The following is a 27,127-nucleotide window of genomic DNA, read 5'->3' as shown; positions in this document are numbered from 1 at the left end:
CGAAAGAAAAAGGCAAGTGACAAAATATCGGGAGCCAAAGATAATCCAAGAAAAGAAACTTTATTGTACATAGAGGATGACATGCGGGTCCCATTTAGCAACAGCGGTCTCAACGTTTCAAATGCGGCTTGAGATCAAAAGAAAAAGAAAGTTGATTGTACATAGAGGATGACATGCGGGTCCCATGAGTCAGCAGCTTACCCAACGTTTCCAAGGCGGCAGGGGATCAAAAGAAAAAGGAAATAGCCAAAAATCGAGAGGGCGAAAAAAAATAAAGAAAATAAACTTTTATAGCACATAGAGGATGACATGCGGGTCCCATGAGCCAGCAGATTCCTCAACGTTTCAAACGTGGCATGAGATCGAAAGAAAAAGGCAAGTGACCAAATATGAGGAGCCAAAAATAATTCAAGAAAAGAAAGTTTTATAGTACATAGAGGATGACATGCGGGTCTCATTTAGCAGCAGCGGTATCACCGTTTGAGAGGCGGCAGGGGATCAAAAGAAAAAAGAAATTGCCAAAAATCAGAGGGTGAAAAAAAAACCAAGAAAATGAACTTTTATAGTACATAGAGGATGACATGCGGGTCCCATGAGCCTGTAGGTTCCTAAACGTTTCAAACGTGGCATGAGATCGAAAGAAAAAGGCAAGTGAAAAAATATCAGGAGCCAAAAATAATTCAAGAAAAGAAAGTTTTATAGTACATAGAGGATGACATGCGGGTCCCATTTAGCAGCAGCGGTATCACCGTTTGAGAGGCGGCAGGGGATCGAAAAAAAAAGGCAAGTGACCAAATATGAGGTGCCAAATAATCCAAGAAAAGAAAGTTTTATAGTACATAGAGGATGACATGCGGGTCCCATTTAGCAGCAGCGGTATCACCGTTTGAGAGGCGGCAGGGGATCGAAAGAAAAAGGCAAGTAACAAAATATCAGGAGCCAAAAATAATCCAAGAAAATAAAGTTTTATAGTACATAGAGGATGACATGCGGGTCCCATTTAGCATCAGCGGTATCACCGTTTGAGAGGCGGCAGGGGATCGAAAGAAAAAGGCAAGTGACCAAATATGAGGTGCCAAAAAAAATCCAAGAAAAGAAAGTTTTATAGTACATAGAGGATGACATGCGGGTCCCATTTAGCAACGAGCGGTATCACCGTTTGAGAGGCGGCAGGGATCGAAAGAAAAAGGCAAGTGACCAAATATGAGGTGCCAAAAAAAACTCCAAGAAAAGAAAGTTGATTGCTCATAGAGGATGACATGCGGGTCCCATTTAGCTGCAGGCGGTCTCAACGTTTCCAAGGCGGCAAGGGATCAAAAGAAAAAGGAAGTAGCCGAAATCGGGGGTCAAAAAAATCCAAGAAAAGAAAGAAATTTGGTTCATAGAGGATGACATGCGAGACCCATGATCCTGCATCGTAAACGGCTCGATCGGAGAGCGTTGAACGAAATGGCGCGATCGAGAAAAAAAACAATGCTTGAGAGGCTGCCATCTGGGCCCTACATCCCTGGGCGGTGCGGATTTGCGTTGACTCGGCCGGCGAACCCGAGAATTCGCGATGCACCACGTCCCGGGCCACCATACGCGACGTTTTGGCCGCTTTCGTCGGGCTAGGTGGCCTCAAAAACGAGAAAAAAAAAGTTTTGACCTGAACCACGGAGGGACCAAAAATCGTCGGCCTTGGTGCACCACCAACCACGGCGCGACTTCAACTTCGTCGGCCATGGCTACTTTTCTTGTAGTGTCATGAAGTTCTTGAAAGGTCTTAGTCAAGATTTTGAGGGGAGAAGGGTTGCTTTACTGCATCAAACCACTACCTGTTCTCTCAAAGAAGTCATTGCAGCTATGTCCAGAGAGGAAGTGTGTCTGAATATGACAAAGGGCAGCGATTATGTCCCTCATCCGACCTTCTACACAACCGAGAGACAAGAGATGAGAGACAGCTATACTTGTGAACAGAAGGGACAGTTGAAGGATCAGTGTACCTCATTTGCTACACCCGGTAGGGGGAGAGGAGGATACTCACATGGAAGAGGAAGCTCCAGAGGAAGAGGTGATGGTAGAGGTGGTGGACAACAATATGGCAGAGGTGCTGGACAGCCATATGGACAGCAGTATGGCAGGTGGACAGCAGTATGGTAGAGGTGGTGGACAACAATATGGCAGAGGTGGTGGACAGCTGTGATGCCCCGGAACCGGTACCATGAGGATTCCAGCGATCCCGCCGAAATCCGCACGATATCGATGCAGAGACGCCCTCCGACACGACGTGCGCGACGAATCACACACGTGATGCCAGAGGAATTAACACGATCGGTAACATTACAACAGGATTACAATAGAGTCCACAAGAAACATATATTACAACAACGACTCCAACGAGTCAAGATACAAATATACAATACAAAGATCCAAGTCATACAGAAGATCAAGTACGTCCGAGTACGGACAAGATACAAATTGGACTAAGAGTCCTGAAGATAACCAATGGCGTCCATAACCCTGCCCAGGCCAAGCCGGAAGGGTAACCTTGCTAACGTCGTCATCTTGTACTGTCGAAGTCGGGCCATCGGTTGCCGACAAAAGGAAGGAAGCAAAAGAGAAAGAGAAAAGGCGAGAGTAAGTACCAAGGAACGAACTCCGGCACGTACTTAGCGAGACTAGAAATGGCTATGCTCGCCGGACGAATATATATATCGCCTGGGGCTATATGGTAGGTTTAGCGGCAGCAAAACTATAACCAATAGAGACACGCTACAACATCCGTCTACTCAGAGAAGATAAGAGAGCGCACAAGGTAACAGATAAATACTACACAAACATAACCCGACCGATTACACATATCCCCTTCAACAAAGCGAAGAGGCAATGTAAAAGGCACTCAACGCTGGACAAGTTTTATTAGGTATCAGTTGTAGTAATGCTATATTACTAATCAATTTATTAGCAAATTATTATCAACAACATAAAGGTGTAAGTTGTTCTATGATCGAGCTATACAATTCCAAGTCGTCCATAACCGCGGACACGGCTTATCGATAAGATGTACACCCTGCAGGGGTTGCCCAAATGTAACCATACGCATGCTCGACCCACTTACGACAGGTGGATGTCTCACAACAAGACCGTTCCCAGTTCAACAAGAAAGTCTAGGGGGGCCACCCGACTAAGCTACCCGTGACGAAGTCCGGCCGTACTCCGAGACGGACTCAGGGTTTGCGTCGGCGGCTAGGCGTGCAAACCACACGCTTCGCTAAACGTCCCGCGGGGTACAGTATAGAATATAAACACCCGAAGGCAACAGGAAGTAAACACCCGAAGGCAACAGTCAGTAAAGCATGGCATACATGGCATAGGCAAATAAAACCAAGGTTGTGGCCCCCTTTTCAACTGACTTGAGAAAAGGTAATGGGTGAGGGGGGCTCCCAATAAACGTCCCCACGTACGGGTAGAGCGCTCAATCTCAAAACATATAACAAGAACTCGGGTCCTAGGGGACATTAGCGAGTCAAAGTTCCGATGCTTTCGCAAAGGGGCTCACAGATGCCTCTGCTTACAATTTTAGTTGTTAACAATAAAGTAAAGCATGAGTATCTCCAACAATGGATGTAGCATGTGATAACCTCCCAACAACCCAACATATCCCGATAACAGATCGAGATAAACAACAGAGCCTAAACACGCCTACGACTCGCAAGGCTCAAACATCAAGCAACGGCTATGGGTAAGGAATGATATATATAGGATTATTATGGCAAACCAGTGGAATATGACACGTGACTCGATAGAGAATCGCAACATAAGGATAGCAGTGAGAGCGAGAGCAAAATGTAAAATAGGTGAAGGTGGTGGGCTCGCCTGTGAAAGGTTGCAGAAGAACTTGTCGGAGAACTCGTCGTATCTCACATCACCACTTCGTGATCCTATCCGGGAAGAAGCAAATGCTGGAACACACAACGTATGCAATCTTACTGCTACGAAAGAAGAATCGGCATGATCAAGATGATATGCATGACATGGCAGATATGGTGCAATGCAAATTATCCAATTTAATCGGAGTCGGAACCCCGGACAAACAAATTAGGTTGGAGTTGCATTCATACCGGCAAATTTAAGGGTGGATTAGCATGGCAACACATGGCATGGGTGAGCTACATCAATATTAAACGGAGCGGGGAAACCCTAGTCGGTGTCCGAGATACTCCGCATATTATGTGAGGTGAACATGCATAACTATCACGGTTCGATATGATGCGACATGCAAACAGATATATGAATGGCATATTCATTTTTCTAATCAATTTTCATATAGGACACTTTTTATTTCGAGTTACAGATTAAAAGTTATTAACATATTAAGTTTTATTGTTAATTTAAAACATAAAACAGGTTTTATTAAATAGGGAAGGAACCAGAAATCATATTCATAGAGGGGGGAGGACCCCGGGTTGATTTTCAAAACGTGCAGGGCTTTTTGTTGAAAACCGTCCGCGCTAGGGATGGCGGGTTGTGTACAGAAAATAGGAGGGGCCTGGATGCAAGATTTCCGGATCTAGATCTAGGGAGGGGATTCTCACCGGGATGGATCTGAGCCGCAACGGATGACAGGTGGGGCCTGGGGATCCGACGTGGCGCCAGCGTGGCCAACCATGCGCGTATGCACACCAAGTGCTCGATGTCGGGCGCGTTCCAGAAGTGGGCGGTCACCGCGGGCGGCATCGAAGCTAGCCGGCGTTTCAGCGCGTCCCAGGAAGCTAGACTTGTGGCGCTCGACGCGCCTCGTCGTCGCGGACATGGAGAAGGTGGTGTCGTTGTCTGGAGATCACCGGGGAGATGCCGGCGGCGAGGTTCTGCGGCGGAAGAGCTCGGTCGCCACAAGAAGAGGAAGAAAACAGAAGAAAGAGAGGGGGAGAAGGTGTCCAGTGGGTGCGCAATTGCACCCTAAAGCTCAACCTGAAGCCGGCGGTAGCAGGGGAGGCCGGGGTTGTCTGGAGATCATTGGTGGAGGACCACGGGACACGCTGCTCGCGTGCTCTCTGGGGAAGACGACAACGACACGGTGGCGTACCGGTTCGCTGCAGGCCGGGCAAGGGAGAAGGGGATGGGATGCCAGGTGGGCTCGGGCTGAAGGAGGTAGGCTGGACCGTGGCTGCTGCTGGGCTGCTCGGGAAAAGAAAAAGGCCGCCGGGGAGAGAAGGAGAAGAGGCCAGAGAAGGGCCCAGGGAGGAGAAGGGTTTTCTCTTTTTCTTTTATGTTTTTAATGAAACCATTTGAATTTCAACTCCTTTTCTGTTTTGAAATTTGAACCAGAGGTGAGATAGGGATTTAAAAAAATAGCTTTTCAAAATACTATCTTATTTGTAACAAAACCAAACAACTTTGTATTTCAAGGTTAATTGTTAGAAAGATTTAATTGCAAGATAGAGAAGAAGAGGGGATTAGGGTTTTATTTAAAGTAAGAGACAAGGGGGCTTTATAAAATAGTTTTATTTAATAAAATCATGGATGATATGATGCATGATGCATGATGATGCACAAATAGAAAAGAACAGAAAAATCTATTAGGGGTCCTACCCTGGGCCGTTACAACAGCCATATGGACATCAGTATGGACAGCAGCAGGCTACATCACCTAAGGCACATATGGCAGCAGATTCAGAGCCAACTACCAGTACCTCTCAGGGACAATCAAAGGAAGAAGGACAAAATGAAGCAACCTTTGGGAACTTTTCCCACTGTGTCTACAAACATGAAGGTAATATTGATAGAGTTATAGCCACTCATAATGTTAATTCAGACTGGATTCTTGATTCTAGAGCATCCAAACATGTTGCTGGGAATATTAGTGAGTTTGACTCTTATGCTCAATATCCACCCACACATAGAAGCACTATCCAAACAGCAGATGGCACAGCACAATCTATAAAAGGGGAGGGTTCGGTGCAATGTACACCCAACATAAAATTGTCATCAGATCTACATGTTCCTGCTTTTCCAGTAAATCTGTTGTCTCTAAGTGCCTTTATTGATCAGCAGGTCTACCGTATAATAGTTGATAGATATATGTGTTTAATTTAGGAAAGGGAGAGCAGCAATAAGATTGGGACTGTAACCAGGCATAGAGGTCTTTGGCACATAAATCGTGCCAAGATGGGGCATGATGTGAGTTCTGTGCTTGCTACGATTGTTGAAGGAAACGAGAGTATGGCACTTGTTCATCATTGTCGAATGGGCCACATGGTGTTTGATAAAATGTTTTGATTTTTTCCTGATGTAATGGATGGAGTGGAGAAAACCAAATTATGTTGCGATGCCTGCAAATATGCTAAGCATACGAGAACCTCTTATGTTAGTAGAGGGATCAGAAGTGTATCCCCATTTTTGTTAGTCACTCTGATGTATGGATGTGTCTTGTTGTGTCAGTAAGTGGCATGAAGTACTTTATGACTTTTACTGACTGCTATTCCAGAATGACTTGGATTTATCTTATGTGTCACAAAGATGAAGTGTTCACTTGTTTTCAGAGTTTTTGTGCCTATGTGAAAAATCATTTCAATGTTCAGGTGCAAGTGATCTGAACTGATAATGGTACTGAATATATCAACAAACCTTTTGTTGCTTTCTTATCTTCACAAGGTATACTGCACCAGACTTCATGTCCCGACACCCCTTCCCAGAATGGAGTTGTTGAGCGGAAGAATGGGCACATTCTTGAAGTGGCTCGATCTCTTACGTTTACCATGAATGTTCCCAAATTCTTATGGAGTGAGGCAGTTATGACTGCTACGTATTTGATCAATAGAATACCTTCTAAGATTCTAGGTATGCAATCTCCTCGCCAACTTCTTCTAAATAACAATGACTTTGTTGTGCCACCCTAACTCTTTGGATGTACATGTTTTGTAAGGGATCACATGCCAACTGTTGGCAAGCTAGATCACCGGGATATCAAATGTATTTTTATTGGCTATTCCTCCAGACATAAGGGTTACAAGTGTTGGAGTCCCAGAGGACTTTTGTAAGCATGGATGTTACGGTTCGCGAGTTACGACCATTTTATGGTGGTGAGAGTGATCTTAGTGGCTTGTTCCAGGGGCTTGACCATCCTGGTGATGCTCAAGAGGGGGAGCAACAGCAAGGTGGTGTTGTTGATCAACAGCAGCAAGGTGGTGACCAACAGCAACATCAACAAATTCCTATTGTTGCGGAGATTCCTGCAATTCCTGGTACACCTACACCACTAGACCCATACCACCACAAAGATGGCTGCAGAATCCACTTGTGTACTCCAGAAGACAAGTACAAAGGGAACAAGTAGATGTACTGGAGGAGCAACAAGACCAGGAGTAGCGGAGCAACCCATTAGACCTGAAAATCAAGGAAGCACAAGCGTAGATTCTGCTGAAGAGAATCAATCTCAGACTGAGCCCAATAATAGCCTAGACTTGCCAATTGGAATAAGAAAAGGGATAAGTAAAGTTGGGCCCCCAAAGTGACTTAGTTGTGATGACTATATTATATTTCTTACGAGGCATGGTCACCCTCTTTTCGGGCTTTATCTGCTCCTAAAGATTGGAAGGCGGCCAGGTTGGACCCAAGATGGTGCAATGCAATTATGGAAGAATTAGAGGATTTGAAGAAAAATAAAACATGGGAGTTGACATATCTCCCTAAAGAAAAGAATGCGGTAGGTTGTAAGTGCATCTATTCTGTAAAACAAAATGCAGAAGGAAAAGTGGAGAGATATAAGGTAAGACTTGTGGCAAGAGGATATAGTCGGACTTATGGCATTGACTATGATGAGACGTTTGCACGAGTGGCAAAAATGAGCACTGTCAGAATATTGATCTCTTGTGCAGCAAATTTCAGATTGCCCTTGCTTCAACTTGATGTCAAATATGCATTTCTGCATGGTGATCTTCAAGAGAAGGTATATATGGAGATGCCACCAGGATTTGTCACACCTGAAACTAAAGGGAAGGTATGTAGACTGAAGAAATCACTATATGGGCTCAAACAATCTCCACGGGTCTGGTTTGACAGATTTAGACAAGTGGTGTGTGGCATGGGATATGGTCAATGCAATGGAGACCATACCTTATTTTACAGACATTCTGAGCAGAAAATCACTATCATTGATGTGTATGTTGATGATATTATTATCACGGGAGATGATGATGTGGATATCGCAAAACTGAAAGGATGCTTGAGTCAAGCCTTTGAGGTGAAAGATCTGGGAAAACTTAAATACTTCCTTGGAATAGAAGTTGCAAGATCGTCAAAAGGGATATCACTATCTCAAAACAAAGTATACCTTGGATCTCTTAGATGATATGGGCATGCTGGGTGTCGAGTAGCTTCAACACCTATTGACCAAAATAATAAAATCACAACAGAGTCTGGAGAACCCATAGACAAGGATAAATATCAAAGACTTGTTGGAATACTAATATACTTATGCCACACGAGACCAGATATATCATTTGCAGTGAGTGTAGTGGGTCGCTATATGCAGACCCGAGGGATGGACACTTGGAAGCAGCTCAAAGAATCTTGAGATACTTGAAGGGCACTTCGGGAATAGGATTGTGGTTTAAAAGTAATGGACACATAAATGTAGATGGATATTGTGGTATAGATTGGGATAGCTGCTTAGATGATCGAAGATCCACCTCAAGGTATTGTGTTTTTGTAAAACTAGTATCAAAAAATGAGCTCTCAGCAGTGACTGTGAAGTTGCATTGGCTCCTAAACGCAGTCCTGTAATGCCAGCCACTGTAGAGATTTCATTCGGTAGTTTGTCCTACAAATAAAATACTAAATTAATCATAATATACATTAATTAGTCGGACTTGAAGGAAATTTGTAAAAAAACACATTAATCACAGTTCGAGAAGATCAGCCGAATTTGCCCAGCATTGCTAGATATTTCCTCGAAATAGGCTTTCGCCCCGCTATATAAATATAGCAACCACACGATTCAACAAGCACGTTGGGCCACAGCACAACCAAGCCCAAAAAACTAAAGAGCAAGAAAAGAGAAAAGAAATGCCGACACCGGCAGATCGACAAGAACGAGGACGACCCGCCACCGTTGCGCCATCTGGAGAAGTCCTACCACTCTCCTAGCACTCTAAATCGCCGCATACCAAACAACACCTTTTTACAAGGAGGACGACGATGTTGTCCGGACTAATCCTAGTGTTTCCCCCGGTCCGCAGAAGGAATTGGGGAGGGGTTACTCCCGACACCCTCAAGAAGGCAAGGCGGCACCCTCAGGCGTCGCCGCGTCGGTGTCGGACAATCCGACAAGGATTTCTCCCAACCCCCAACACCATCATCCCGGACAATCCAAAGTGTTCCACCCACAAGCATAAGCCACCATGGTCGTGAAGCCATCCTAGTTGTCTTCATGTGGTCCTCGACGCAGGGCCTAGACGAAGTGAAGTAAGGTGGTCGAGTCAGGGGTAGCAGCACCGTGTCCGAGCGGGAGGGAACTACCTCCACCGCCAACGTGGTAGCCGACTAGACATGGTAGCAAGGACAAACGAGGCCCACACTGGCCCGGCCGGGCCCAAACTGGCCCGCTAAGTCCCCGCCGCCACGCTGCAGCAGGCTAGCCATAACGTTGCCACCACCATCTCACCAGCACCGCGTCCAGGAGCACCGAGATTGACCAATGGGCCTCCGGCCCACCACAGCCCAGATGGGACCCAAAGGGGCATAGATCTGGGCCGAGCGGATACCGCCCCCCCCCCCCTCGTCGTGCCATGTTGCCGCCAACAGCAGCGCCGCTGTCCTGACCCTTTCTCCTCTCCCGACCCAGGACGCACCGGATGGCCACCAGCCGCCGTCCCTCGACCCCTCTCGCGTCCTCCTCCATCTGTCGTTGTTGGCATCATTACTTGCGAAGTCCCTGCAACGCGGCGGCGGCGAACCTCGGTGGGTTATCCTAGAACTCAGGCGGCGGCCCCTCTCTGATCTCCGGTGATGGTGGCGGGCAGCGGTGGTCGTTGGTAGATCCGCGGGTGGCGGGGCTAGCAGGAGGCGCCGGTTGGTGTGCTTGATCTGAGGCATTGCCTATGATCGGAGGCCTTCTCCCAACTCTGATGCCTTTTCTCTCCATCAACCGGTGACATCGTGCAGAGGCCCTCGGGCGGCCATGGATGGCCCTTGCGTGGGGGTAGGCCTGAATAAAGGCGACGGTCCTAAGATTCCTCATGCCATGACGTAGAGTTGCGCGTTGTCTATCTTCACTGATCTGGCCGGGGTGTCAAGTTCCGAAAGACTTCACCGACGAACTTCAATGGACAACATGCCAGAGGTTGCTGGATCGGATGGTATTTCGTCACGCTCAACTATGTTTTTTTAGCCATTTGGTTTCAAAGGGAGCTATGTGAAGCTCTGCGGTTTGTTGCCATCGTAGAACATGTCTTTAGTTCCATCGAGAAGTCAGTCACAGCGAATGGCATGGAAGCCGAGATCAGATGACTGGTAGTGGTGGTTCGAGTCCTTGTGGCGATGAGGTTTTGGCTTGGTGATTCGTGACTTGGAGCAGTGACAGCAGCAAGTGGAGGCGACAACACAGAAAAAATTCGAAGTCTAAATTTGCAAGGTGAAAACTCAAGGTCTTGCTATTGGTTGTGTCCGGCAATGGCCTGGTCCAAGGCATTGTTTTGTGAGCGCGAACTTTCTCCTGGGTGAAAACCTATGATCTATTATCATATCAGGTCGATGATAGTGCGTGTGCATTGTTCCATTCTTAGAGGCGTCGCTATTGGAGAAAATGGATTCATGGTGTTGTCTTGGTGGTGTTGGTCGGATGCTACAAGGAACACATCACTGTAGCGGGACTTTTTTTTTACGATTATTCTTTTTTGTTGGATGTGTGCATCCATATTATCATTAAGACACTGCATTGTTTCCAGAGTTTAGGTGTAATTGGTATCTTTAGGATATTAATATATATTTTTTATCTAAAATGAACCCATCCATATTGCTTGATGCTAAAATAGATGTACATCTATATTAGCATTAAGTAATATGGATCTGAGGGAGATGATTAATCGAGCAAGGAAGCAGCCAAAAAAACCTTGGGGAGGCCGCGAGATCCACCTTAGAAGAAGCCCACTGCTCAACGCGTCGTTGCCCCGCCCCAGGCGAGAGGTTGTTCTATGGTGTTTACTGTGGGTTTACGGAGTACTAGGTACATCCTTCTGTCTCGGATTCGCTATAGCCCGTGGTCTCTACAAACAGGGTGCGACACCTTCCTCGTGCCACATCGCGAACCGTGGATCGGCTGCGTCGCCGGAGCTGTAGTCGGCGTCGATTGCGGCTCCGGCTCCGGCTACGGTGATGTTGAGGCGCGGCAGGTAGCGCGCGGCCGTTGAGGCCAAGCATGAAGTACGTCATTTTAAGACCGCGTGGAATTTTTGAGGTGGAGAGGAGATACTGGCGCGGCGGCGGTGGTGGAGACGAGAGAGGACAACGCGGCTACGGTGGTGGAGATGAGAGGATAGCACCGCGGCGGTGGACGGCGTACGTACTAATAGGGGCGCCAACTACGCGCATTTACGGCGGCATAGGAGAGTGGCGTGTGGCCAGTCGCCGCCTCAGTTTCTGCGCGGGAGACCATTAAACGCCGATGACCAACATTCCCCGTCGCTTCCGATGCAAACCGTCGCATCCTCTCCCTGACAAGGCGCCTCACCCGCGAAAACCGTCGTGCCGCGAGGCGCCGGCGCGCCCGATTCGCGCTTTTCGCGAAGGGGCCGGCACGGGGTTGCCGGCGCTTCTATTGGGCTCGAAAAACCACAGGTGTGAGCTCATTTTCGATGCCGGCCCCAAAATGCTATCGGGAACGCCGGTGGAGATGCTCTTAGTACGCCATAGGATTAGCGGCAGAGTATCAGAACATTACGTCCATCAGATCAATGAGGATGGACAACCCATATGAATTCCGGGGTACCGAATTCCGGGGTACCGTAGAAGTCCTCAAAAAAATGTGGAGTGTGCTTCTGATTCATGGAAATCGCGGTGAATATATCCACAAGGGGAACAAGACGACATCAGAAGGTTCCTTCAGGTGCACTATAAAAATTCAGGAGATCGGGGGGCTCATCCAAAACTTAGAGATGATGTCATCAAGGAGTGATGAGAGTGGAATGGCTAACAGGTTCATCAATTATTTTTCTATGTTCCTATTGTGGTTTGGATGTACTCAGTGTTGTGATTGATGAAATTCTTGGGATAAATTATGTGGAAAAAAAATTGTAATAAAGATGTAATATTTGTGTCCAGTTTTATTCATGTTTATTAATTTATTTAGAGTAATTCGCTTTGCATATGAACAAATGAATGAGATGACTAGAAGCTCAAATCATGTGTATCATGTTTTGGGTATGCCGCAAAAGTGAAAACATTTTTAGAACCGGAACAGTATCTCTCCTCTACCCATATTTAGTTTGGGGAGCCATCGTCACGGCCGCGGGGCTGCCTCTCCTACCGGCACCCCAAGAAGCCGAAGAACCCACTGCCACCATCAAAGAAGGAAAAGGAGGAGGAGCTTGCGTGTCTCGCAAAGTTCTGCGTGTAGTCCCTGCTACACGATTAAAACGAGGGTGATGAGTCGGGCCCCAACGCTGCTTTGCAGAATTTGGCAGACATCGTGTCGACTGTCCTACACGGGAGAACTTCGACCTCGGCGGCGGTGATGATGAGTGCGGCGACGAGCTTGACTATAACGTCTTTGACTGGCGCGGCTAGATCTAGGGTTTAGATTAGGGTTTTTATTAAATTATGTTCAAGTCTATAAAGTTTCCTAAGAATTTGAATGAAATTTGATTGATCCTTTTAATTCATGAATTCAATTGCTCGAGATGCTCTTACACGCTACAATGCACTTGTTGTCTTTGCCCGGCTGCTCATGCCAAAAGTCCATCCAGCACTCAAATTCACAACATGATTTGGTTTAGGAAATTTGGACTTAGCACTCTTGGTGTTTGAGCAACTTCTGTGGGCCGTGACATTGTTTTGTTTAGTATTCCACGTTTCAAAAGATTCTTTGCAAGTTTTTTGTTTTTTTGAACCTTGAAACCTCTTCATTCATTTGAAATTATAGTTCTGTGAAGAAGAGGTAGAAGAAGGTCTGGACTCTGGAGGGTTATCAATCCAAGTTTGTTCATCCCCTCACTGCCCTAGCCAACTCATGGGCTACAGCATTTTGTTCTCGAAAGAATCTTCAAACTGAACTCTAGGAAAATCATAAGCTAAGTAATAGCAGTCATCAAGCATTACCGCTGCAACACCGCTGGAATTACCTCTATCATGCATCATCTTAATCACGTCCATGCAATCCAATGAGAATATAATCCGATTATAGCCCATAGTCTGTGCCACGAGAATGCCATGTTTGAGCGCAAGTGCCTCTGCCAACAATGCATCTTTAAACATGTTTGATATTTGAATTCCCCGCCGATATGAAATAGCCATTGGAATCATGGATCACTAGCCCCATGTACTTTATTTCGGAAGTGTATGCTTCACTTCGCAAAATGATGAGCTTTTCATCCAAAGTGTGTAGTGCTGTGCCCTAAATTAAGTCAGATATAGGGAAAACATTCTGCGTTTTTTTCATAAATCAAACAACAACCAACGATGAGGATCAACGAGTTAAAGCATACACTAGATCAGGGCGTGCACACACAAGTGTTTTTTTTTTTTGGTGCAGAAATACCATAAATTAATGATAAAGCCACCCAAGATTAAAAGCTCAGACGACGACAAAATTTTCTGTTGCGAATATAAGTTCACTAACATTCTACCATGTTCGTGCTAACGGTAATGAATCAAAACCACTGTAGGCACTCCTTGCTGCACTACGACCTTAGTCAGAAAAATGCAGGACGTGAAACACAGTCAAAATGTTGCATGTTGAAGCAGCAACCTGAATCCACTGTGGCATCTTCATTTGGCACATCATAGGGCAAGAAGACTTGAACATGTCAACAATTCCCCTTTTGTAGGAATCCAATTTAGAGTGGGTTATCTGCTTAGCCAGCATTGCCATGTAATTCCAGCCACACGGTTGCAATCCTAGTTAGTGGTTGTTGTTGCAGTCCTAGTAAGTGGCCTAGTCTTCTCAGCCAATCCGTGTGATGAAGCCGCATGTTGCTTTTGTCACCCTGTTTCTTTACCATCTAGCTGTCTTGTGAAACCAAATCCTTCGGCATTTTCGGCTGTGCTGTTTTCAAGGGTCTTTGATGTGGCATTTTCAGCTGCAGACGGCTCACCTTCTTTCTTGCGTCTGGATCTTCTTGTGGTCACCTTAATGATATCATCTTTGTACACTATCTTTTCTTTCGTCGGACCGCTCGCTTGCTGCTTGTTGCTGCCTGGTTCTTGGTTTGCATCAGGAAGCAAGGCTTTGCAACTTAGTCGAAGTTGACCCTTGTCATTTATCTGGTTCAGAAAGTTCAGAAAATAGACATTCAGAAAGCAGAGATGGTCAAAATGTAATCAGATAAATTTACCAAATGGTATTTGAAGTGGTAGAGTTAGGAATAGTATAGCCTAAGCATTATAAAGACCTATAGCAATTGCAAACTATCTTGCTTGCTAGCTGGGAAATTGAAAAAAATGAGAGGACAGTTACTATACAATATACGATGCCACTGGTTAACATAAAAAAGACAGCTAAAATTATCGCCAGCAACTGTAACCTATACTCTATAACTTGACAAGATTAAAACCAGTGAAATCATGCACCGGTTGAAAGTTTCAGCAATATGTCGCCTTTTGACAACCATTGATTCACCATCAATATGTACCAGCAGCATATACCAAAGATGCAACTTTTCCCGGATTTACTTAGCATTCATGTCGAGTTTACACTTCAAACAGAACTACAAACCTCAATGAGCTTGACATCAATACGATCTCCAACTTTATAAGCCTGAAAAGAAGAACAAAGAGTTGGTTAACTTTAACACACAAGAGGAATCAAAACAAACAAACAAATATTTTCTCACATCCTCAGCCTTGGCCAACCAACTCGAACTTAACTCGCTGATATGACATAAACCCTGCACATTGAGTTAAGGATACGATTATGGCAGCAAGATAATCAAAATTAACAGGAGATAACTTTGTGTACGGAAACTACTAGTCGAATCGTTAGAGGCCCAATGAGGCCACGCGGATTTGTCAATTAGAAGCAGCATTACTTCCTTTGTATTATGGAAGTGCAATAAATATGTTAACATTGGAATTAATAAAGTTAGTTTCGGTAGCTGCTCACCTCACGCCCAGGTGCAATTTCCACAAAAGCTCCGTAGGGAGCAATTGTTTTGATCTCACAGTTCCTGCAATTGAATTTTCAAGAGTTCTCAGTTGCTAATCCCGGAAATGTACAGTTAAAAGCGAGTACTTAACTAAATCTACAGGAAGCAATAGTGCAATACTACAATATGAATATATCATATGCACATAAAAACCAAGGGATAAAACAAATGGACACCTGAAAATTTCTCCAACTTTTGGAACCATGGTAAGATTAGCTATTATAGTTTTTGACTTCTCTAAGCTTTCTATGTCCCTTGCAGTAATTTTTACCTGCCAAAAGAGTGTCAGATTGTACTTTGAAAACTTCAAAGGTTATCATTAAGTTCTCCTTACCGTGCCATCATCTCGGGCATCAATACCATATACTCCAGTCTCCTCAATTATGCTTTTTATTGTCCTTCCGCCAGAACCAATTATTAAACTCACCTTGTTAGGTTTGACCTTGCATAAGAACAATTCCAGACAAGTTTAAATTACAATTGCAAGAAAATACAAAAATCACCACGTTTCGCAAACAATATACCAACCTTCATAATATGTATTACGGGAGCATAGGGAGACAGTGCTTTAGCTGGTGGGGGTGAACATTTTGACATTTCATCTGAAGACAGTGAAATGTAACATCAGATCAAATACCCGAAATCCATTAGAAAATTGGAGTAAAAATGGCATTTTCACCATAATTGCATAAGAATAGAGAGTTTGTTATCCATGAAGGCTCCAATCACGTATACTTTTAATAGGACTCTCACATTTTATTTAGTAGCTACCTTCACAAATGATGCAAGGTTCAAAAAAGCGCTAGGCGCTAAGCGAGCGGTGAGGCACTGCTTAGAGGAACTGTTGCTTAAGCGAGCTTAAGCGCCGCTTAAGCGCTCAGGCTAAAATCGTACGAACATGAAACAGGAAGTCAAGATGGGCACATATAACCCTATAATATGCTGTAAATTTGTATCCTAAGCATGTAATGCTACATTTCTGAGGAATACGAGGATTAATACCTTGGTTAGCCTCGGTTTTGCTCCAATTTTCTTATACACACAAGCAGCTATGCAAACAATGTAACAAACACAAACAAGCAGCTAAGCAGTACTGGAGTAGCAAGCAGCTAAGCAAGACCTAATCAAATTAACATAGCATCAATGCGTCGAGCAAGGAGCAGAGAAACACAGGCAACACACCAACACTCACATAGAGGAGATTCTAGCACAAAATACGACCAGATTTCCTGTCTCGCTTAAGCGAATACTTAGGCCAAAAGCGAAGCGGAAGGCAACCACTCAGCGCTTAAGCGCGCTTAAGCGTACCTAGGCGTACGCTTTTTGAACCATGAAATGATGTCACCTAAAGTGATCCATCTGAAAAAGATATGCACGGCATATTCCTCGTCCAAAACTAACACAAAATATAAGTTGATTTTGATGTTTATACGCAACACCAACAGATTAAAATGCTCAGGCCTCACTGTACAACTTCGGTGAGTCGCTATAATTTACATTCTCTTTCTTTCTGTTAATATTATGACTTGCAGTTTAGTTACAATGTATCGTAGGTTCGCTGGTATCTGTCACAACTCACAAGTATCATGAAACTGGGTTAGAAATTTCGAGCATGGTATACACAAATAATAAAGCAAGATTGAAGGTCAAGCGCAGACTACAGACTTACTTAGAATATGCTTTCTACCATCTCTAGCTTGACGAAGTGCTTGTTCCATTACAGCTAGAGTTATTCCCACCACCTGCCAAGCATAACATGCACAAAGATGACTTCATCGTTGATTTTATGCCACCTAATAGCATATTACAAGACAAATGTTGGTTCATCTAGTCGTTAGTAATTACAACCTTGATGTCCATTTGGAAAGCAGAAATACCATGTTCATTACCGGCAACCTGAAAGAGGAGTGGACTGGTAAACAAATTAAAAGATTCAAAAGGAATCAACCATTAACCATGCTACTGCATTTATACGAGGGAAAAACAAACTAGGGTAGAATACATGTTACACCTTGAAATCCATGTCACCAGAGGCATCTTCAGATCCAGTAATATCAGAAAGAATAAGTGGTGTACCGTCTCCACCGAATTCCTGAGTGTCAAGAACCAAGCCCATTGCTATTCCAGCTACAGGGAACTTTATTGGAACACCAGCATCTTGAAGTGCTAAACAACCTCCACAGACAGAAGCCATGCTGGTGAAATATAACAGAAACATATTACCAGAGATATCTTGCCAATTTAGGAGTAAAAATGAGGAACATTGAGTAAAAGATCAGGCTATCCTGCAGCCTGCACAAAAGGATAATAAATTTGTGCACCTGACCTGTGGCAGGATCTATATTATAACAAGTCCAATAGGGAGGTGGCAAGTAACAGTACACATGATAGTAATAGTGATTTAAAGAGAACATGGTGGTACTACATCAAGTGTCAACTCTATAAAACCTTCGCCAATGGAAAAATGTGCAAACAATAATGGAAGAAAGCATGAAATGGTCATTACCTAGATGAGCCATTACTTTCAGTGATAGTACTCTCCACACGAATGGTGTATGGAAAATCCTTTTCTGAAGGTAAAATCGGTTCCAGCGCCCTTTCTGCAAGCATACCATGACCTATCTCTCTCCTATTAGGTGCTCCAGTTCGACCAACTTCACCAACAGATGATGGCGGGAATGTGTACTGCAGTATTTAACACAACAATTAACTAAAAAAGTGTACTCATGGGATGTATGCATACAGCAGTCTACAACACAATAAACGAACCGGTCAATTCATCTCATGGTATGTAAGACATGCATACAACAGTCTTGGAGCGGCTCACTGCACGGTATTTTAATATTAATACGTATTGCCTACACTACTGAGCAAATCACTGAAAAGCACCTGCTGGAACCGTATTGGATAAGTGGGGTGTCCCAACTCGACTCTTATGACAGGGAATTTTCCATACTAATATTTTTCTCTTGTTTTTACAGAAAAGAACTCCATCAGCTGAACCAGAAAGAACCTGGCAGTGGCGCCAATCCTCAGTTTTCTCCAGTTGAACAGACTCAGTGCGTTTGTTATAAACCATGAGAGCAATATAGTATTCAGAAAAGAACTGATTAAACTAGGAAGTAGTAGCAGTATCTTCAGAGCTTTACATCGTACTTCAAATATGTCTAATATACAACTACATCATTTTCACTCTTTACCATATGATAAAAGCTAGTTAATAGATCTACATTTACCAGATCCAAATGTATTGACTAGTTAAAAAGAACTGCCCTAGTAAATGGAACTATCTAAATCCCAACAGAGAACTGCAGAAGTCATTTTTCATCAGTGAAACTATATAAGAAACAATGAATGAAGACTTTTGACCTTTAGAGATGGGAAACTGACAAAGCAAGATGATATATCATCAACCAACATTTCTACCATGTACCTGAAGATAGAAACTTTTTGATTCCTCAGTGTCAACAAGGGTATCAATTCTTTGAGCCATCTGATAGTCACCTAAAGTGACCACGGCCAGTGCCTGCGTGGTTAAATGAGAAATGTTAAGAACATATGGATTGTAGATGTAATGTGTTTAACTCAAGCAGAAACTGTCCCTGCTTGAAGAGAAAACAGTAGACATGTGCAGCTACTCTTGTGCAATTGTGATTAGGGTGATGAGTATTTTTGCACTTTTGCATCGCAATTGCAAAAAATTGTGAAGTCGAAATTACTACTCAGAATATATTAGATCTACATAGGTGTCAACAAGTATTGACTGCAACAACAAACCAATTTGTGGTTCAGAGAAATATACAGATATACAAATAAATACACATGCAACATTGCTAAAAGATGAGGGATCAAACACGTTTAGTAGTGAGACAATAACACCATGATATGCAAGAAAAAATGATAAAGGTTATGTTGTGAGGAATATCAGTTGTGTTGAAGTGTATATGTGGATGACCTAGCTCTTTCCATCAGCTCGGACTTTTGGTTGTTTTGGCTAGTGCATGAAGCATTACGTGGTATCAGAGCCTAAGGTCTCAAGTTCAAGTCCTGGCTATAGACTGCCAAATGAAGTGTATTACCTTACCTGTGTTTCTCCCCTTGTGAACAGTGCACTGCCATGTGCCCGTGGAAGTAATCTACATTGAGAATTAATAGGCCGAAGCTCACAAGGACTCCGTCCATCACTTCGCTTTCCACCCTGAAGTTTGAGCAACATTCATGAAAAACATTAATAATAGTAGCATAAACCACAGGAAGATAAATTTAAGTAGGAAATCTATTGGTCCTAGGAAAAGTTTTACAAGGTAATGTACTCCATAAACCCTGCAACTGTTAACTAATAGAAACCATGCAGGCAGGCATTGCTGCACGTGCTTACTGCTGTGTGGTGGGGCAGCCATATTCTTTACAGAGACAGTCCTCTACTAGTGTTATGCAACTAAACCATTTTGCCATAACCATTAACGACGGTGCCTCCATCCTATCAACGCAACATTCATGGAATCATTTTCAAGGCTGATGAATCGTCTTAGTGACCCAAATGTAACATTGCAAGAAAGTCAGCCCTTGTAACTAGAAGTATAACACTCTCTATCTGATTTTCTGATTCTTATGCAGCAGCAGTAGTACTGTGCCCACACTGTATTTCTTACTATATTGACATTACATAGCCTTAACTTTCAAGAGTAGCATGCTTTGTATCTGATCATTCACCGTGACTAACTTTCTGGAGTACGATGCGCTGCAGTATTTCGAAGTTGTGAACAGGTAGTATGCACATGAAAATTTCCTACTTAAAAATGCTCTAATAGATAAAATGAAGTATGGTAGCACTAACATTTAGGTCAATAGAAAATCTTAGCGGCTATGACTTTCAGATGATAAGGAAAATTAAATACCTCTACAATCCGCCTTCGCAAATATTTGGATGACACTTCCTTGAAGACTAGCTTGACATCAACTTCTGAGAATAACTACATAGAAGAAACAGTGGATCAGTGAAAGCAGCGAATGAAAATTGTGCATGAGATGCTAAGCTAAAATCAGAGTCACAAAGAAAAAAAAAAATAGAACTTGAGTCACAAAACCACATATTCAGTGAGAACAAAATAATGACCATCACCTGACGGTGGGGCTTCCTTGACACTGGCTTGATGTGAACATCACCTTCATCCACTTCACCATCCTCTATAATTTCGTCCTCATCTTCCTCCTCAACAATATCAGCTAAATTTTCAATGGGTCCAGATGACTCATCTTTGGACACATAGCCTTGTTCTGACAATATAGTTATTACTTTCTCCTCCAGTGCTGAAAGAGTTTTTCTTCGAGGAATTTTTTGTTTTATTTGCAATGCCTTCACTAACTCGTCTCCAGAGATATCCTGGAAAATATTAGCACTTTAAATTAGCAATGAGAGTACAGAAAAGAAGTAAGTACGATACACTTCGCTTGATTTTTTTAGGAAAAGGAAGTGGATTAAATAACAATGCAAAATGCTGTCTTGGGAGTAGCAGGCATGTTCTATTTCTATTAATTATCTTTTTTCCAGCTGGTAGTTAACTCTGTTGGTGTTAAAATATTACTAGAACAAGCATTTCTACCGCCATTAAATTTTGCACCAGCATCCTTGGAAGGCTTAACAACTTGAACGGATAATAAGACCCAGAAGAGACAACCAAGGAGATGCACACATAGCCTAATATAAGGTAAACTATTGAAAAGGACATATGTAATGTAAGATCTGGACACCATGAAAACCCTCTCAGTCCACCTGACCATTTGACCACCTATACAAAGAACATGTGAGAACAGCGATACTGATAAATTATCAAAGAATGGCCAATATACTACTGAAATAAAATGACAAAAGATGCCCGAAAGTAGGATAGAGAAGGACCGGTATTTGAGATCTTTAGTCACAGCAAGGCAGCAACTGCTCGCTGCTCACCACAAAAATTAAAAACAATAGCATGATTGCTGTTTTCACTTACTATAAGACTATTAAGAACTTGAAACTGTTACATAGGCCTATCAAAAGTTAGAAAAGTATACAGTCAATTAAATAAAGGGCTGCAGTGTGTTCATACTTCAACATGCCTGTAGAGTTCAGGGGGTGGTAAATTGATAGCCTCAACCATTTTCTTCTTCCCACAGGTCTTGACAAGAACATCAATTGCCTTGCAGATTTCTCGAATTGCCTCCTGATATTTACTTGAATTAGAATCACAAAACAAGAAACATATATAATATAACCAAAGTCAAAAAGGAGCCCTGAGAAGATAAACAAAGTAAAAGTCGCATGTTTTGGACAGAAAAAAGTATTTATTGTACAGCTGGATGAAAAGAGGTGATGGCTTATCACATCAGCTGAGCAAGTAACTAAAGCAAAAAAAAATGTGCAATATAAATAATTGGTTGAGAACAGAGCTTGAAAAAATGCTTCCAAATGAATAAACTCCTGGGTCTCTCATTGGAGGAAGTTTCAGTAACTTTTTTCGCGAAAACGCAAAAGCCTTGCGTTTCGATGCATTGATAGATAAAGAAGAGTTTATGTACAAGTCCGAGGACGGACACAACACGCCGTACAACTCAACCCAAGAAAAAGAAACTAATCTAGGGGAGCAGCTGGCGCACACCCCGGGCTCCCGCGTCCGCCCAATCCCACGCCTCAGCCACGATGTCGTTGAATAAGGATGTCACCGAAGGCCAAGTTTCAGTAACTTGATGTTTAGGGTTCACTTTCCTTCCATTTGAAGGTACTATAAAAGGTCCTTGCCCTTAAAAAGTAACTAATTAGAGGGACCACAGATCCCTAATTTCAAAAGCTAACAGCAAGCGTTTGTACAGAAAAAAAATCGAATATTTGGCAAAAACTTGCTGATTTGTTGTTGTTTTTGGTTGATTAGACTATTAACTGCTAAGCACTAGCATCTTGCAATCAGATGGACTATAATTTGTGAAACTGCACTATGGATAGCAAAAAATTATATCTACAAGCAGAGCATAACGAGACGTTATAAGCTAACCTGTCCTGTTTCCACGGCTTGAAGCAGCTTCTCCTCAGTGAGAAAATCACAGAATCCCTACTAAGAACTAGTCAGAACTCAGAAAAACAAGAGGTGCCATTGACAGAAAATAATAACTAGGAGGGTGAAAGAATCAAGATAACTAAACTATCACCAACAGACAACTTGGTTTACCTAAATTAACCTATCTTTCGAATCAAGGGCAGAGAAGCATATTAAAAAATCATATAAAGGATATGATATGCTACCCATATTTGCCCGGAAAGAGAAAACAAGAACCTACAGCCTGGTTCACCCAAATTGACCTATCTTTAAGTGTAGGAAAATTTTTGGTGCCAACCAAACAAGGCTTGCCAATAGCTACGAGTGGTTTATTGCCAAAATAAAAGCAGTGTGGCTTATACCAGTAAAGCTTAGATCTGGTAACTTTACATGCTAGATTAGTGATAAAACTATGTCAACTTCTCATCTCCAGAAAATCAATATGCATAACTATCAAGAAAATCTAGAAGACTTATATACTGATAACCAAACACAAAAAAAAGGTGAACATATGTTTCTTCATACGAAACGGTCTGGGGAAAGTATATGTGCAACTGCGAATAAAAGTTGAGCACAGACCTCTATCATCAATATAGCACTATCGGTCCCAGCCATCATCAAGTCCAACTCCGAGTCCTCCATTTGTTCAGTGGTTGGGTTAACAACAAACTGGTCGTTAATCATACCAATTCTTACGCCAGCAATTGTTTGTTTATTTGGAACTTCAGAGAGTGCCCTGCAGTGATAGGTTCGTGATAAATACAAGCAGCTACAATATAGTTTTTTTAGTCAAAACACATGAAAAATAACTACTCCTAGATTATTATGATATTTTCCATTAGACCTACATGGCTATACCAGCAGCTGTCACAGCCATGCAATCAGGGGAATGAATACCATCATAACTGAAAACCTGTAATAGAAAGAAATTGTTGTTTCATCATATGAATAATAAAGATCACAAATAAAAATCAAGTAATTGGTGGAATAATGACACACTGTGCTTAAGGTCCAAAATGATGGTATATGTGATGTATGCATACAAAAAAATCATTGGATTACCCAGGATAGAATCTGAGTTTCGTAATAGAACCCCTTGGGCATAGTAGGACGTAGAGGCCTGTCTATCAATCTGCATACTAAAACCTGCAATTGTAGTAAGAAAGAAACTCTAGTGGTCGAGCAAACATAACAAAGCAGTGTAGTAAAAGTTCTTATAATGAACCTCGTGGTCTTTTGCCCTTCCTTCTCGTTTAAAGAAACCGCCACTGTATTCAATCAAAAATAAGAGTAGAGTGAATGAAATGAAATACTCGAACAGAAGATAGTTGATGAACACAAGCGCAATAAGTACTTAAGGTTCTGTACCTAGTTCTTCCAGCAGCTGAAAGGCGCTCCTGATAGTGAACTGACATTGGGAAAAAATCAGAAGGGTCGCTTGGAGTATCAGCCATACAAACAGAACAGTAGACAATCTGCCGAGGCAATTAGAAATTTTAATTAGGTATGGAAAGGTCTTAATGTTACTGGAACGTAGTTATGAAGATAACATCTCTGTCTTAGTTGAACATGAGAAAGTTGAAATGGTGATATGCGTAGGAAAACTTGCTGTCCTCTGGAACTGGCATGAATAAATTTCAAGAACAAGAACAGAAGAAGCAATGCAGGTTTATCCGGTTGCAATGCACGTTCAAGCACGGAATTTAAGAATATTAATGAATTCATGGGAGCCTGAGATGGAGAAAAAATCAAGAATGTTCAGGTTCCAGCTCAGCCGAAAGCATGAAATCGGTACATTACAAAACATTGAACTACTACTCTACTGCCCATAATTGATTTTCGAGACAGGTAGCGCACGAGGCATGATACAACTGCAAGTCTACAACCAATTATTCAAAAAACAATCACTCACGCGTAACAGGATAACTGAATCATTCAAATCTTTAACATGCATCTCAGTATTTGGGTGTTCATGCCAGTTAAATGATTTCATAATCTGCTATGCATGTGCTGATTCACAAATGAGGTACTACCTCTGATCCAAATTAATTAGGATCGGAGAGAGTATTTATATACTCCACTTACTGTTTCTCCATCAGTGACCATTACAGACGCGCTCGCTTGCCTCCCAATCTGGCCCGTCTCTACCAATATCTGAGAGACCAAAAATAATCCCAGTTAAAGACTATGTCAAAGTACTACTGAAGAAAAACATATATATATAAGAACTGTAAAAGACTCTCAGACAAATGACGATCGGGACATAACAATCAGACAAACGGATTGGCACTAAGGAATCCGCATAGGTAAGGTATGCCGCGTAAACTGCATTTCATTTCGGAGAAACGCGCGATGGAAAAACCCCGTGAAAGTCTCGCGGGACAACGTTCCAGAACCCCAACACGGCAAATGCGTAAACATTGAACATAGCACCCCGCCCGACGCAGATGGAAAATACAGAGAGGGGGTGAATTAGCGGCTCACGTGGCGGTCGCCGACGGGAATCTTCACGGAGAACTTGGTCGGGCCGGAGCTGCTGGCCTCCTCCGCTGGCGCGGCCGCCTCCTCTCCTGCAGCAGCGACAGCCCTAGCCCTGGCATCCCTCCGTCGCGGTCGGCGCGAGGAGGCATGCGCGACGCGCGGCGGCGCGAGGCGGGAGATGGGGAGCCACGCGTGGAGCGGCGGCGCGGGGTTCGGGGTGCCGAAGGCGAGGTGCGGCGGCGCCGGGAGGAGGAGGTGGCGGAGCGTGGCGGGGCTCGCGAGCATCGCGATGGCCGTGGAGAGGGAGGCGAGCTTGAGGGTGGGGCGTCGTGGAGTTTACAGCGGAAAGGAATGGGGGGAGGCGGGAGGGAAGGAGGAAGGGAGACGAGAGGGTGGCGACGCGCCGCAGAACCTTATCGCTTTCCGTTTTGTTTGCTTGGGGGTTTATATCAGGTTTTCTTCTTGCCTGGGGTTTTGGGGTGCCGCATTACGAATTTCGAATTTTCAGATGATGCATCAACCCGGTGCAAATTTTGGTTAGCAGCGAGTTAGCCACGCAGTCTAGTTGATGAAATATCCAAAAAAAAAAAAAGGAGGAATTAGGTTGGCTATTAGATTGCATGAATTCAAACGTATAGAGAGAGAGAAAGCAGAGGATTAAGACCCATACTTCGAAACAGTGGTGGACTCAACCGTCCCTAAGCCCAGGTTCGTGCCCGGGCTTCCGAAAAGCAGCACGGCTTATTTTATTTAATATTTTGATAAAAAAATTAATCGGGTTTAAACTTTAAAGTGTGTTCAGGCTTGATTAAAATCTTGGAACCGCCAAATACCTACATTATTATTACAAAAAAACATAGAGATGCCTTTGGATGGTGTAAATGCAAATACAGGATTTTTAGAGGATTTAAGTGAGAGAGGGACTAGAAAAAGATAAAGTGCTGGTTTAATGGACTTTATAAAAGGAGAAATGAGATAAGTTTTCAACTCTCTTTGAGATATCTAAGAAAAGGGGGCATAGGAATGAATTTCATAAGTATTTGGTGCAATGTTGAGGAAGTTGTCCATTGGTTATTGCCATATTTTTAAAAACTGGATTGGATCGGCAGTCCAACCGGAACCAGCGAGTTCTCTGTTTTTTTTAAGAACCATTGGTCGTAACTGTAAAAAAAACTAGTAAAAATAAAGGAAACTAAGATGCTCTAGAGGAGAATTTGAACTTAGGGTCGTCACAGAAGTTATCATAGCCATTATTCATGCCCATAACCAGCTGGTTTGTTAAATGTTTTATTACTAATGTTGAAGCTATATATTTGATTTCAAGTTAACGTTTTTCGAAATTACATTAAATGTTTACAAATGGTACGGTTTTTTGTCGCTCATGAACCAGATGAACCGACGGTTGGACCTGGTTCATTCATTGGTTCGGTTTTTAAAACTATGGTTATTGCTCGGTGGGCTAGCGATTAATAGGCGTTTCGGCAGCTTAGTCGGCTTATTGGTCACTCACCGAGTAGTAATTAATCGACTGATTTTTTGAACACTGATTTGTAAGTCGGTCTTATGATCTAAAAGGCTTCTATAAATAATTATTGTCAACTCCAATACTCCAAAATTCTTATGAAATTCCTTCGGCTCAAGTAAGGACAAGAGAATCTTTAAGGTTCTACACTTCGGGTGCACCTCGAGATTCATGATACCCCAAGTAGTGTTACCCCAAAAAGGGTATGCTTAACACTGAATTTTTAAGTTGGAGTACAGTAGAATCTTTTGAAAATATGCTTTTACTTCTTCTTCTTCTTCTTCTTTGCTTTTGCATTTTTTTATATGTTCAACACCCTTCTTCTTGTATTCTTTATCTTCAACTCGGATACTTTCATCGATATCGTTAATGAAGTCGATGTTTGAGGTCGATGTTAGGCTTTGGATGAAGGTCTTCTTATGTTTGGTAAAAGGAGATGATTGTGGAATTGCATGCTCTAGCACATAGATTAATAGATCGATATGGTGGAAGAGACTATCCAATACTCCCCTCATGTCTTGGATGGTGGGATTTGCTAGACTGTGGGATGCTGATGTGGCGGCTAATTAGGGGGGGGGGGGGCAGAGAGAGAGAACGCGGGAATTAGAATAACATAGGTGGTATCTGTTATCACCAGATTTTGGCCAAATCAGGAGATGGGCCATAAGTGAAGATGGGCTTGAAGAATATATACGTGGAGCGTCTTTGAAGCG

The 27,127-nt window shown here is 43.1% G+C and overlaps 1 protein-coding gene across 1 annotated transcript; it reads right to left on the bottom strand.

Annotated features, from left to right (window-relative positions):
• Positions 1-13,741: 13,741 nt before the first annotated feature.
• LOC124681618 (probable polyribonucleotide nucleotidyltransferase 1, chloroplastic) lies at positions 13,742-25,177 on the bottom strand. Its single transcript, XM_047216494.1, has 24 exons — positions 24,896-25,177; positions 24,497-24,565; positions 23,780-23,886; positions 23,637-23,679; positions 23,474-23,557; positions 23,260-23,324; positions 22,991-23,147; positions 22,370-22,426; positions 21,431-21,544; positions 20,464-20,724; positions 20,240-20,314; positions 19,426-19,539; positions 18,775-18,867; positions 17,848-18,026; positions 17,353-17,536; positions 17,190-17,237; positions 17,011-17,083; positions 15,870-15,943; positions 15,676-15,783; positions 15,518-15,612; positions 15,299-15,362; positions 15,030-15,083; positions 14,912-14,953; positions 13,742-14,460 (listed from the first exon to the last, which is right to left on the bottom strand). The coding sequence occupies exons 1-24, from the start codon at positions 25,175-25,177 to the stop codon at positions 14,179-14,181; spliced, it is 2,724 nt and encodes a 907-aa protein (XP_047072450.1). The 3' UTR covers positions 13,742-14,178.
• Between the last annotated feature and the right edge of the window lie 1,950 nt (positions 25,178-27,127).

Source organism: Lolium rigidum, unplaced genomic scaffold, assembly GCF_022539505.1.
Source record: "Lolium rigidum isolate FL_2022 unplaced genomic scaffold, APGP_CSIRO_Lrig_0.1 contig_49233_1, whole genome shotgun sequence".
NCBI classification, from domain to species: Eukaryota; Viridiplantae; Streptophyta; class Magnoliopsida; order Poales; family Poaceae; genus Lolium; species Lolium rigidum.
The sequence above is the reverse complement of the archived record's forward strand: the minus strand, read 5'-3'. Positions and strand labels throughout refer to the sequence as shown.